Here is an 11844-nt window from a genome sequence, read left to right as displayed (position 1 = left end):
CTGCCGCGGAGCCTGCGGAGCGAGTGCGCCTGCGCGCCGGCCGCCTGCCCGTCCGTCCGACGGTTCCCGCTCTGCTGTGCAACCAGGCGTGTCTGTCTCTGTGTTTCTCTCTCTACGGCATGTCGCGGCGGCGGCACAGCGACGAGAACGATGGTGAGCCCCGCTCTCCCGATGCTTTCTTCTCTCTTGGGGTTCCCCAGGGAAGATGCAAAAGGGGCGGGGTGTGTATCTGGGGCGCCCCGCTCTTCTTGTGGGGGACCCGCTGTTGTAGGACCGGGTGGGGCGGGAAAGCCAAGCAAGGCCTTGCTTCCACCTTCCCCAACTTGTTGAGTCGTCGACGCCGAGATTACAGCCCCAGGATTTGGGGGCTCAGGTCTCAGCCCCGTGCAGCCCCCCCTCCCCATTTCTATGGAACCCCCTCCCCTAAAAGGAGCCTAGATGCACCTAAATGCTTGCTTCTAGGTGGGGAACACACTGGGCCGCCCTTGCACCCGGGGTCTTGCAGCTAGCTCACCGTCCTGAAACACCCTAATCAACGCCTCCCCCCCCCCCAAAAAAAAACCATTTCATTAATTAGGACAGTGCTTTTCAATTATTTTCTGTCATGCCCCCCGCCCTCCTAGGAAGAAGAAAACATTTTAGCGCCCCCCCCACGCGACTGAAATAGTATCTTGATTCAAACAAAATCTTTAAGCTGCAAAACAAAACTAATACAATAATTTGAGCTGCGTTTTTAATCAGGGGTGATGCCTGAATTCATGGCTACCGTGAGCACGTTTGGCAATGCACGGCTTTTCGAAGCGGGGTTTGAAGCAGGACCCAGCAACTCTCAGCTCCAGAGACATCCAGGGGCTTAGCTTGTTATGACAGTGTTTGCCGAGGTCAAACGCGCCGCCCCTTTACTGAGCCTCGCGCCCCACTAGTTGAGAAGCCCTGAATTAGGAAAAGATGCGAGATGCTTAAGGTGAAGGAGAAGTAAATGGGCCAGGCTTGTGCAGGTCACACCCTGCAGATAGCAGCAAAAGAGTAATTGAATTAATTGTCTTCCTTAATGTTTCTTTTGGTTGTGTCCTTTGGGGGGGGGGGGGAGACTATGTCCAGTCGTGCTTAAAATTAAGGCCGTGCTTTTTAGAATCTAAGGGGCCTTCGTTGAAAGCTTAGACCATTATTGGCATTTTACTTTGCAATCTTACCCATTTTTTTTTTTATTATTTTAAGAAACTCTTCTGTAATAACGGAAGAACTGATGCCTATATATTTCAGGGTTTGTTGAGGGTTGATTGGGGCTGAACGTGTTAGGAATGGCCCCTCCGGGTTTTGGGGTTTTTTGTTTTTTTTTTGGCTTTTTTTCATCATTTCATCATCTCCAGAGGAGATGAACACTGGATGTCAGTGATTAAAAATGAAAGGAATGATTTTTCCAGTCTACATTTCTCCAGCATTTTTCCTCTTGAATGTTTTATAACTGGTGGTAGATGCAGGGCCAGATGTTTTAATTAAAGGTGTGGGGGGGGGGACACTTCCATACATGTTGCGGTGAAGCTCAGGCTTCCTGCATCCTTTTGAGCTATCTTCCCTCCCCATAACCCCAGAATCACATGTATTTAGCTTTAACGCTAGAACATTATATTTCTGCTCTGCATGACTTTTGAGAGATGTAGAATGATTCCTAAAGGAGATTTCTAGTACATTATGGAGATACACAGCAGTGCCCAGAGCAAAACATTGCAGGATTTTCTTCACCACACAGGTGTTAATATTCTGAGTTGCTAAATAGTTTTAAGCACCTGCATAATGTATCAAATGGGCACAGTAAAAAGTTTTCATATGCTTCTGAGTTTGGACTTGTCAAAAACTAATATGCTTGAAGTCATTGTAAGGACTTTAGAGGACACAGTACTAAAGCTTTTCTCATGCTTTCTTTCTTAATTACTCTTTTATTTGCCTTTTATGGGCATCCCTGAAGGGAAAGAGACTGTTTCCAGGGGTCAGCCTGGAGAATTAAATGTGAATGTGTAGATATCCCAAGTTTTGTTCTGTTCATAGGGAAGCCTGCATAGCTTTGTTGGGAGTTGGCACCTTTTAATACCAGCTGACAGCTAAATCATGCATCTGTTTGGGTTTTTTTCCTAGGAACTTCCAAATAAATAAAGACAAAAAAAAAGAAAATAAGGAGTTTAGCTAAGGTAGTAGTGGATATGGTAGTTTATCATTCCTCTACAATGCCATGTCTAGGACTTCTTATAAATTACTTGTTAGTTTATCTGCTAGATTTTGCCCAAGTAAATTTCTGACATAATACTTCAAATGCTTTCTTTTTAATCAAGCATATATATTTTTTCAAACCAAGTATTAGAAATATTATAAATGGCTTAATAGTTTTAAATCAACTTAACTATGATGGTTAAAATGAAACATGTATGCAAACATTTCTAGATTGTTGTAAACAGTTACCCACTGCCCTGACTTTGCATTTGGTTGTTGAGATTTAATCGTGTATTCAAATAGGCGATTGACAGCTTTGTCTTCACCACATCTCCCAGTGAGGGGCAGTGTAGAAATAACACCTTCTAGTGTGGAGAGGCAGATAGCAATCAAATTAAATAAAAAATAGTGTGACTCATATGCCAGGACACATTATAAGATGTGAAAAGAGCTGCGGAGAAAACACTGAAGGGGGTTAGGAACTGCTGTGGGTAGGAGTTGCTGCTTTTACATTCTCACCTGGGAAGGCCTAACAGAATGGCATCTTGCCTAACACCGGCAGGAGCAAGGAACAAGTTCTGTTGTGTTCAGAGAACATTGAGTTGACCTATGTGGCTGAGAGAAGTGGGGGTCACGGGAGGAGGAGGTAAAATGGGAGAGGGGCTATTGCAACTGCAAGGTGGCCTGCATGAGTACTTGTTGGAGCGACAGGAGGCCAAACTCAATAAGGAGATCTGTAAGGCAGCATATGAAGTTTACCCAGTAATCAGTGTCTACATGGGGATGAAAAGCAATTTTAATGGAAATTAATACGAGTGTATGAGATCCAGGCTGAATCAAATTCACTTTTTAGACCCTTTTAGAATGTCTCTCACTCTGAGGTCATTACCTACACTCATGTTCATATCCCGCCCCAGCCTGGCACAGCAAAGTGTGGTTCCTATGAACAAAAAGATTTACTGCCTAACTTGCACACCTCTACTAAACACGTAATTGTAGATATATGTCAAAAATCAAGATTTTTTTTTTAAAATGGTCTCGTAAGTTTTTTGGTGATTATGATATATGTGGAATCTGTGCTTGATGCATTATTTAAAAAATAATTTGATAGGGCCCGGAGAATAGCACAGTGGCGTTTGCCTTGCAAGCAGCCGATCCAGGACCAAAGGTGGTTGGTTCGAATCCCGGTGTCCCATATGGTGTCCCGTCCCGTCCCCCCCCCCCCCCCCCCCCCCCCCCCCCCCCCCCCCCCCCCCCCCCCCCCCCCCCCCCCCCCCCCCCCCCCCGTGCCTGCCAGGAGCTATTTCTGAGCAGACAGCCAGGAGTAACCCCTGAGCACCACCGGGTGTGACCCAAAAAAACAAACAAAAAAAAATAATTTGATAGTTCATAATCTTCATCACAAACCCATATTGTTCCCACTTAAGCAACTTACATTTTGGTCCTAGTGGATTGTGACTGTTTTTCCTTAACTTCAGAAAAACTCACTTTGAAGTGATCTCTTGTAGTTTCAGAAGTTTGTGTTACTTCTGCTTTCAACCTTCAGGGTCAAGATACTTATTTCTTTTCCTTGTTTGTCTTTGTTACTTTCCTTTTTCTCACAGGATTAATTTCCCTTTTTGTGGATCTAAAATAACAATTCCTCTTATTCTATAAAATTAGGGTCACTGTTCCGGAGAAGAATTATTTGGTATATTAAGATACTTTCAAAGGGATTCTTTTTTGTTTGTTTTGATTTTGGGGCCAAAACTGGTTGCGCACAGAGGTTACTCCTGGCTCTGAGTTCAGAAATCACTCCTGACAGGCCAAGGGTGGGGGGAGACCATATGGGGATCGAACCCCTATCTGTCTGGGAAGGCTACAAGTGCTCCAGTCCCTCAAAGGGATGTGTTTTGTTTTGGTTTGGTTTGGTTTTTGGGCCACACCCAGCGGCACTCAAGGGCTACTCCTGGCAGGCACGGGGAACCTTATGGGATACTGGAATTAGAACCACTCCTGTCTGTTCTGGATCAGCCTCTTGCAAGGAAAAATGCCCTACCTTTGTGCTATCTCTCTGGCCCAAAGGCATTCTTAGGAACTAGAGAGCTTGTTTTTCTAGGCCTCACTGACCTAGGAGAGTGAAGTTACAATGTGTGATTTAGCTACATTATTTAGCCAAAGTATCAAGTAGCAATATATAACTTAACTTTATATAGTAAAATTCAGTGTTACATTTCTAGGCATTAAAATAGTTGGGGGCCTCTCCAGAGGGGTACCCTCTCCTGGAGGTACCAGGGTTACACCCCAGCTTGAGGAACCATGTGAGGCCAGGACCTCCAACACGATAGGAGCAGTATTCGTCAAAGGGATAGCAGTATTTCTTTGAGCTATGCTTCTTCAACAGATACATTTTAATATGGAAAAGATTCTTGCTTTTTGTTTGTTTGTTTGTTTTGTTTTTTTGGGCCATACCTGTTTGACGCGCAAGGGTTACTTCCGGCTATGTGCTCAGAAATCGCTCCTGGCTTGCGGGGGCTGTATGGGACTCTGGAGAATGCAGTCCGTCCTAGGCTAGCGCTTGCAAGGCAGACACCTTACCTCTAGCGCCACTGCACCGGCCCCAAATTCTTGCTGTATAAATGTATATAAAATAGAATTTTGATTGTTTGCAGGCTGTATCAGGCAGTACTTAGGGACCAGGTGTGGTGCTAGGGATTTGTACTGGGGGTCAGCCATCTGCAAGACAGGTGCCTTACCCTGGTCCTATCCTGCTGCTGTATTATTGCTGAAATCTTAAGCTAATGACTAATTAGAGCTTTGGGAGGAGGTCAGGAGGGGTAGGATGTAGGGCTGGCAAAGTAGAGGTGCCAACAAGAGGGCAGTGTGATTAAAGTTGGAAAAGCAGCAGCAGCAGATGATTGCATTGAGCCCGCTTCCTAACAGCCATTCTCCCCCTACCCCCACCTTACTTGAATTTAGTTCTGAAGATAATGATGAGTATATTCTGCTTTCTCAAAGCATCTTAATGTCTGCATTGTCAACATTTTGAGCTAGCTATCCTGTAGCAGGTGGAAGCGCTCCTGTAGCAGTGTTATCCCCAGCCCCTCCCTCCAGGGTAGTAATGTCTCCAGGGTTTGCCAGATGGCTCTTTGGGTGCAGAATCGTACCCAGGTAAGAAACACAGCTTCAAAAGAAGGGGGCTTTGAGGGGCCAAAAAAAGGGGGAAGGGGTACACACCTGGTAGTGTAGTACCCAGGACTAATCCTAGCTTGATGCTCAGGGGACCGTGTGGTGCCAATTACTGAACTCGGGCCCCAGTTTTAGCTGTCTCCCACCCCAAAGGCTGTTCATGATATTCTGAATAACAATTTTGTAACCAATGCATCAAATCTGCAAACTTCTATGAATGAGTTTAAGAAATGGAAGACTTGTGTGTGAAATTGATCGATTGGATGGGTAGGTAGATCACTTTTAGATTCTATGATCAAGGTTTGATGTATGGTTTAGAATCAAGTTTGTGGTCCACCTTCATGACACATTCCATGGCTTTATACATGAGGCATCTACAGAAATGGGTCTCAGCTGGTAAGCTTCCCGTGTATTGTATTTTTTGTGGTCACCTCTGTTTCTGTCTAGTCTTTTCCCAATAATACTACACTGGTTTTATTCAGTTCATGTTCATGTGGTACCCAAAGTCATCTTGTCAGGATGAAGAATTTTTTTTATTATCCCAAGCTTAGGATAGCCGAGTGCTGTGTTTTATAATACGTCACAGAGGAGAATTCCAGAGGCAAGTGATGATAAACTCTTTTTTTAAATTTGTATCCATATTACAAACTTATGTAGTTGGGTTTCAGTCATAAAAAGAACACCCCTTGGGCCGGGGAGATACCATGGAGGTAGGGTATTTGCCTTGCATGTAGAAGGATGGTGTTTCGAATCCCGGCATCCCATATGGTCCCCCGAACCTACCAGGAGCAATTTCTGAGCATAGACAGGAGTAACTCTTGAGCGCTGCTAGGTGTGACCCCCCCCTCCAAAAAAAAAACCCAAACCCCCCCCCCTTTCACCAGTGCCTCATTCCCACCACCTATGCCCCCCTCAAGAGCAAACATAGGGCCCGAAAGTAGGACTGTAGTTAGGGCTTGTCTTACATTTGGCTGACCCTACTTTGATCCTGGCCATTAAGTAATGGTCCCTGGAGACCCACCAGAAATTCACCCTGAGGGCAGAGTAGGAGTAAGCCCTGAGTACTTAGGGCTTGAGTACCTAAGCTAAAGGTAGGGCCCCCAAAAAGAGAGGGAGCAAAAAAAAAGTTGAATATAACAAAGTCCCATACCCAACTGGAAAATTTCATTATTAATAGAGTCCCAGCATAGTTACATGCTTCTTTGCCCACAGACATTCCAATAATTAGAAAATTAAAAGTTGAATTTTATTTTATAATATAAGGGGTTGACACCTTTTTTTCTAGGTGCTTTTACGCAGTAGGCAGTGAAGTGCCAGAAATTGCCTGTGGAATGACAGGCTACTGAGCTGTCAGGACTGTGTTCAGAACATAAGGGACATTGAAATTTGAATTTGTAACCACAAGCTTGCAAGGCAGGAAGAAGCTCTAAGCCAGTGTACTATCTCTCTGGGCCCCAAGGCTGTTTTTTAAATTAAGAACTTTTAAATTATTCAACTTGGTTTTGTGTTCATAATTCATCAATTTACATAGTAACTACATTTATTAGATAATGAGTCCTACCAAGAATTAGTAAGCAATTAAATTTTAAAGACTACAAGGGGTGGAGAGATAGTATATCGGTAGGCTATTTAACTTGCATGCAGTCAATCCAGGGTGGACCCCGGCATCCCATATAGTTCCCGGTGCCTGCCAGGAGCAATTTCTGAGCACAGAGCCAGGAGTAATCCCTGAGTGCTGCCGGGTGTGATCCAAAAACCAAAATAAATAAATAAATAAGACTAGGAATAATGTATTTACCTAATGAGTGAGTGTTCCAGAGAGTTCCACTGCTATGGCAGCACCATTTTTGCCTAGATGCAGTTGTGCTGTTGCAGTAATTACACGGCAGCATGGAACCTATGAACGGTGTTGGTGTAAATATCTCCTGAAACACTGAAGTGATCATGGGACTGCTATGGAATGGAGACTTAGATTGATGTTATTCTGAGAAAGGGTCAGATTAAGAAATCCTTTTCTACTTTGAGGAGAAAATTCTAGTCTTTTGTATGTTCTTTGAGTTTTTACTTTCTTCAGTCATTTCATCTATTTCCATTGTCTACCTCTGGAACCAACCATTCTCAGTATTCTAGAGCATGTTTTTGGGGGGCTTGTTCTGGGTTGTTTTTTGGATTTTGTTTTTAAGATTCCTTCCACATATAAGAGAGCTCCTAGTTGTTTCTTTTCTTTGGCACTTTTACACTTTTAGGTCTTGCGTCTTAATTATTGTATTGAGTTTAAGCTTATAGCTCCATTTTAACAAGCTATTTACTGAAGAGACTGCCCCTTTTCCATTGTATATTTCTGCCATCATTGTTATAAATTAATTGACCATGTGTCAGTAGGTTTATTTCTGTCCTTTTATATATCGTATTGTTCTTATGCTTACACTTCACTGTTTAATTATCTTCGTAAAACTTGTGATAGTGAACTGTTATATAATATTGAAATATTTTTACCCTGAAACAGGGGGACAACCTCACAAAAGGAGAAAGACCTCTGATGCAAATGAAACTGAAGATCATTTGGAATCTTTAATATGCAAAGTAGGAGAAAAGGTAAGCATCCCAAAAGCACAGATTGTGGTATATGGGCTTAGGACTGTAATTGACTTTACACTAAGTTCTGCAACTGAAAATGACCAGTTTTAGGCAAAATGTATTGTGAACTTTAGAATTCTTCATAGAGTATGAATCTTAGCTTAGACCTTTGGGAGGAGTTGTCATGTCAATGTATAAATGAACTGGGCAGGTCCTGGCAATTTGTAAGTATGCATTAACCTCATGAATCAATTAGATGGAAATAGAGCTTGTGATTTCTCCCATTTCTAATATATATGTATTGTTATCTTAAACTGCTTGTCTTTCTTTTTTTTTTGGTTTTTCGGGCCACACCTGTTTGATGCTCAGGGGTTACTCCTGGTTAAGCACTCAGAAATTGCCCCTGGCTTGGGGGGACCATATGGCACACCAGGGGATTGAACCGAAGTCTTTCCTTGGCTAGTGCTTGCAAGGCAGACGCCTTACCTCTAGTGCCACCTCACTGGCCCATCTTTCTTTTTTTAAACTGGTTTCATCTCTTTTCTTTTTTTAATAAATTCTTAATTGAATCACCATGAGAAACAGTTACAAAGTTGTTCATGATTGAGTTTCATTCATACAATATCCAGCATCCTTCACCTGTGCACAGTTCCTGACAAATGTCCCCAGTTGCCCTCCTGCCTTCCACTCACCTCTGCGGCAGACCTCCTCCTTCTTCCTTCCCTTTTTTCTTTTTAGACACTGTGGTGTATGGTACTGCTTCTGATGGGATATCATATCCTTTATCTCCTTTCAGTACTCAGTTCTTGTCCAGAGTGACCATTTCCGACCATTGTTGTCATAGTGGTCCTTTCTCTGCCCTAACTATACTCCCTGCTATCTGTGACAAACTTTGTACTATGGATTGGTCCTCCTGGCCCCCTAGATTGCTTACTTTTAAATTTTCACCCATTCTCAGTGGATTTTATATTTAATGATCACCCAGAAAAATTTATTTTATTGATTTCTGAGTGCTTGACATATACTTACATGTTGACTTGGAACTGGGGAGTTTTAGCATCGGCTCCGTGTGTATGTGCCAGAAATAGTGTGATTGATAGCCAGCACCTCATGATACTTAATCATAAAGCTAGGGGTAGCCCCAAAGACAATGATGCTAGTGGTGATGATAATGGTGTTGTTAATAAGCCAGAGTATAGGTTTAATAGTGCATGCCTTGCTCATATGTACTCAGATTAAATCCATATGTTCCATCAAACACCAGTTCCAGCAAGTGTGTCCTCAAAACTTAAAAAAAAATTGGAGGGCCACGCCTGGCAGAACTCAGGGGTTACTCCTGGCTCTGTGCTCAGAAATCACTTCTGGCAGGCTCATGGGGACCATATGGAATGCTGGGGATCGAACCCAGGTTGGTTCTGGATTGGCCACATACAAATTCCCCACCCAATGCTATCACTCCAGCCCCTAAAATAATTTTTTTTTAGATAATAATAATTTTTTTTTAGCTAATAATAATAATAGTACATTGTCTTCCACAGAGTGCCTGTTCTTTGGAGAGCAACTTAGAAGGCTTGGCTGGTGTTTTAGAAGCTGATCTTCCTAACTACAAGAGCAAGATCTTAAGGCTTCTTTGTACAGTGTATGTATGCAAAAGATTAATGAATACAGGTGATAATGTGTTACCTACTCTTAATTGCTGTGGGAAATGTTCAGGAGGTTTTATTTTTTTTTGAACTTGATTGATTGATTGGTTTTTAGGCCACACCCAACAGTGCTCAAGGGCTTACTCCTAGTTCTATTCTCAGAAATTGCCCCTAAGCAGGCTGTAGAACCATATGGGATGCCATCAAACCTGGTCCCTCCCGATGGGCTGCATTTAAGGCAAATGCCCTACCGCTTTACTGTCTCTCAGGCCCCAAATGTTTGTGTTTAATGTATCATCTTTCATTCTGTTGGGATATTTGTATAGTGAGATGAATTTTGGCTCTTTTGTGATTAGTATAATTAAAATTGAGTTTTTTCCTTATATTTTGTCTCTTATATTGGAGTTTTTTTTTTTGACTGGAAACGATACTTTCACATTCATAATTCTTTAAAGCACGTATGTTTAGAGATATAAAATAAACTTTAATTTTTTTTTGTTTGTTTGGTTGGTTGGTTGGTTTTTGGGTCACACCCTGCAGTGCTCTGGGGTTACGTCTGGCTCTGCGCTCAGGAGTCACTCCTGGCAGGCTCAGGGGACCATATGGAATGCTGTAATTCGAACCACCATCCTTCTGCGTGAAAGGCAAACACCCTACCTCCATGTTATCTCTCCAGCCCCATAAACTTTCATTTTTATTTTTTAAATAGTGCCAAACATTTTGGGAAGTAGTCCTTGGAAGATTTTTTTGAAAGATATTTTTGAAAGCATTAATAGCAGTAATTTTTTCTGAGTCCGGTTAACTAAAATATGTATCAGTATTTTATTTGTGAGGAAATGAACATGAGAGGTCTTAAATGAAACCAGAAAACATCCTCCAGATCTGATGAAATTAGCAAGTCATATATTCCATTCCTTAGGCTAGTCATAGAATATGCTAAAATGATGATCTTTCTGAATCAAAGGACTTTTTATACTTTACGTGAAATTATTTACTGTATTTTCCGGCATATACGACGACTTTTTAACCCATCAAAAACTTCTTAAAAGTTGGGGGTCGTCTTATATGCCAGTATATGGCATGCTGAAACTTACTCCAGCTTCAGAGACGAGTGATCCACCCCCCTTTTTACCTCTGCATCCCATCCAACTGCCAGGTGTCATCACTCAGTCCTCTGCCTGTCCTGATTCATCTTTCAGGGCACATAGAAGAGCTGAGTTACCAAGCACTGCATCTCCCAGCTGCTGGGTATGCGGCTTTCCAGTGCTCAGTCCTCTGTTCAGCTTTTATGGGACACAGGAGACGTTCTGTCTCCCTCTCTAGCTGTCCTTTTAATCACTGCACCCCAGCGAGCTGCTCTTGGAGGAGCCCCCGCTCCCTGCTCTCAATGTAGATCACAAATAAAAAATTATATAGTCACTCACTACAAATGACAAATGTAAAATGCTTGTTGGCACTCCAAAGTCTAGATTTATTAAACATATACCGTTAACCTTTGAGGGTTCTACTCTTTTTTTCTCTTACATATTTTAATTTCCATTTGGTGTGTGTTAAAAGAGAGGTAGTTTTATACAGCGAATATAGCCCAACTATATATTTTAACAGGAAAAGTAGGGATCTTTTTATATGCCCAGTTGTCTTATACACCAGAAAATACAGTATTTATTATATTTATATATATAAGTAGAAACTATGAATTTTATTTTAACCTCAAAAATTAACAATAATTTGGGTTGTGGTTTTTTTTTTTTTTTTAAAGGTCTACATTAATAATTCTGGGCGACCTAATTGTAGCCTAAGAAGCTGCTAGGCAAAGCCATTTTGCTCTCTTATTTGGCCATAAGATAAGATGTCTGCTATGTTGAAGACATTGATTTGAATGGAGTATCCATTAGTGCTTGTGTTTTGATAGGAGCAGAGCCATGACATGGTAGGGTGTATCAGGTTACTATCAGTGCAACTATTTTTTTTACTTACATTGTTCCTAACATTCTTAAAAGGTACTTTGAGTAAAGAAGTATTAATACCTAGCTGTTATGCTCAGGTGACTCTTGGAAGTTCAGAGATTATGCTCAATGTCTTAAATTGTCTTTTTGGCCCAGAAATCTGAAAAAGCAAAGCTATTTGCTACTTTTCAGATATTTTTTTCAATTATTCAGAGTAAGCGAACTGGATTGTAAAGAAATCTTACTACATGAGTTATAATGTTAAGAATTCAGGAATATTTGTTTTGTTTTGGGACCACACCTAA

General features: G+C 41.9%; 1 protein-coding gene across 1 annotated transcript in view; it reads left to right on the top strand.

Annotated features, from left to right (window-relative positions):
* Positions 1–23: 23 nt before the first annotated feature.
* NCBP1 (nuclear cap binding protein subunit 1) overlaps positions 24–11844 on the top strand; it is a 49015-nt gene continuing 37194 nt past the window's right edge. Inside the window, exons 1-3 of the mRNA XM_049784140.1 lie at positions 24–153; positions 7880–7968; positions 9489–9589. Of these exons, the coding sequence (XP_049640097.1) occupies positions 120–153; positions 7880–7968; positions 9489–9589 (224 nt within the window). The 5' untranslated portion in view covers positions 24–119. The remainder of the gene's footprint in view (positions 154–7879; positions 7969–9488; positions 9590–11844) is intronic.

This window comes from Suncus etruscus, chromosome 1 (genome assembly GCF_024139225.1).
Source record: "Suncus etruscus isolate mSunEtr1 chromosome 1, mSunEtr1.pri.cur, whole genome shotgun sequence".
NCBI lineage: Eukaryota > Metazoa > Chordata > Mammalia > Eulipotyphla > Soricidae > Suncus > Suncus etruscus.
Note: the sequence above shows the minus strand (reverse complement) of the source record. Positions and strands in the feature narration are given on the sequence as shown.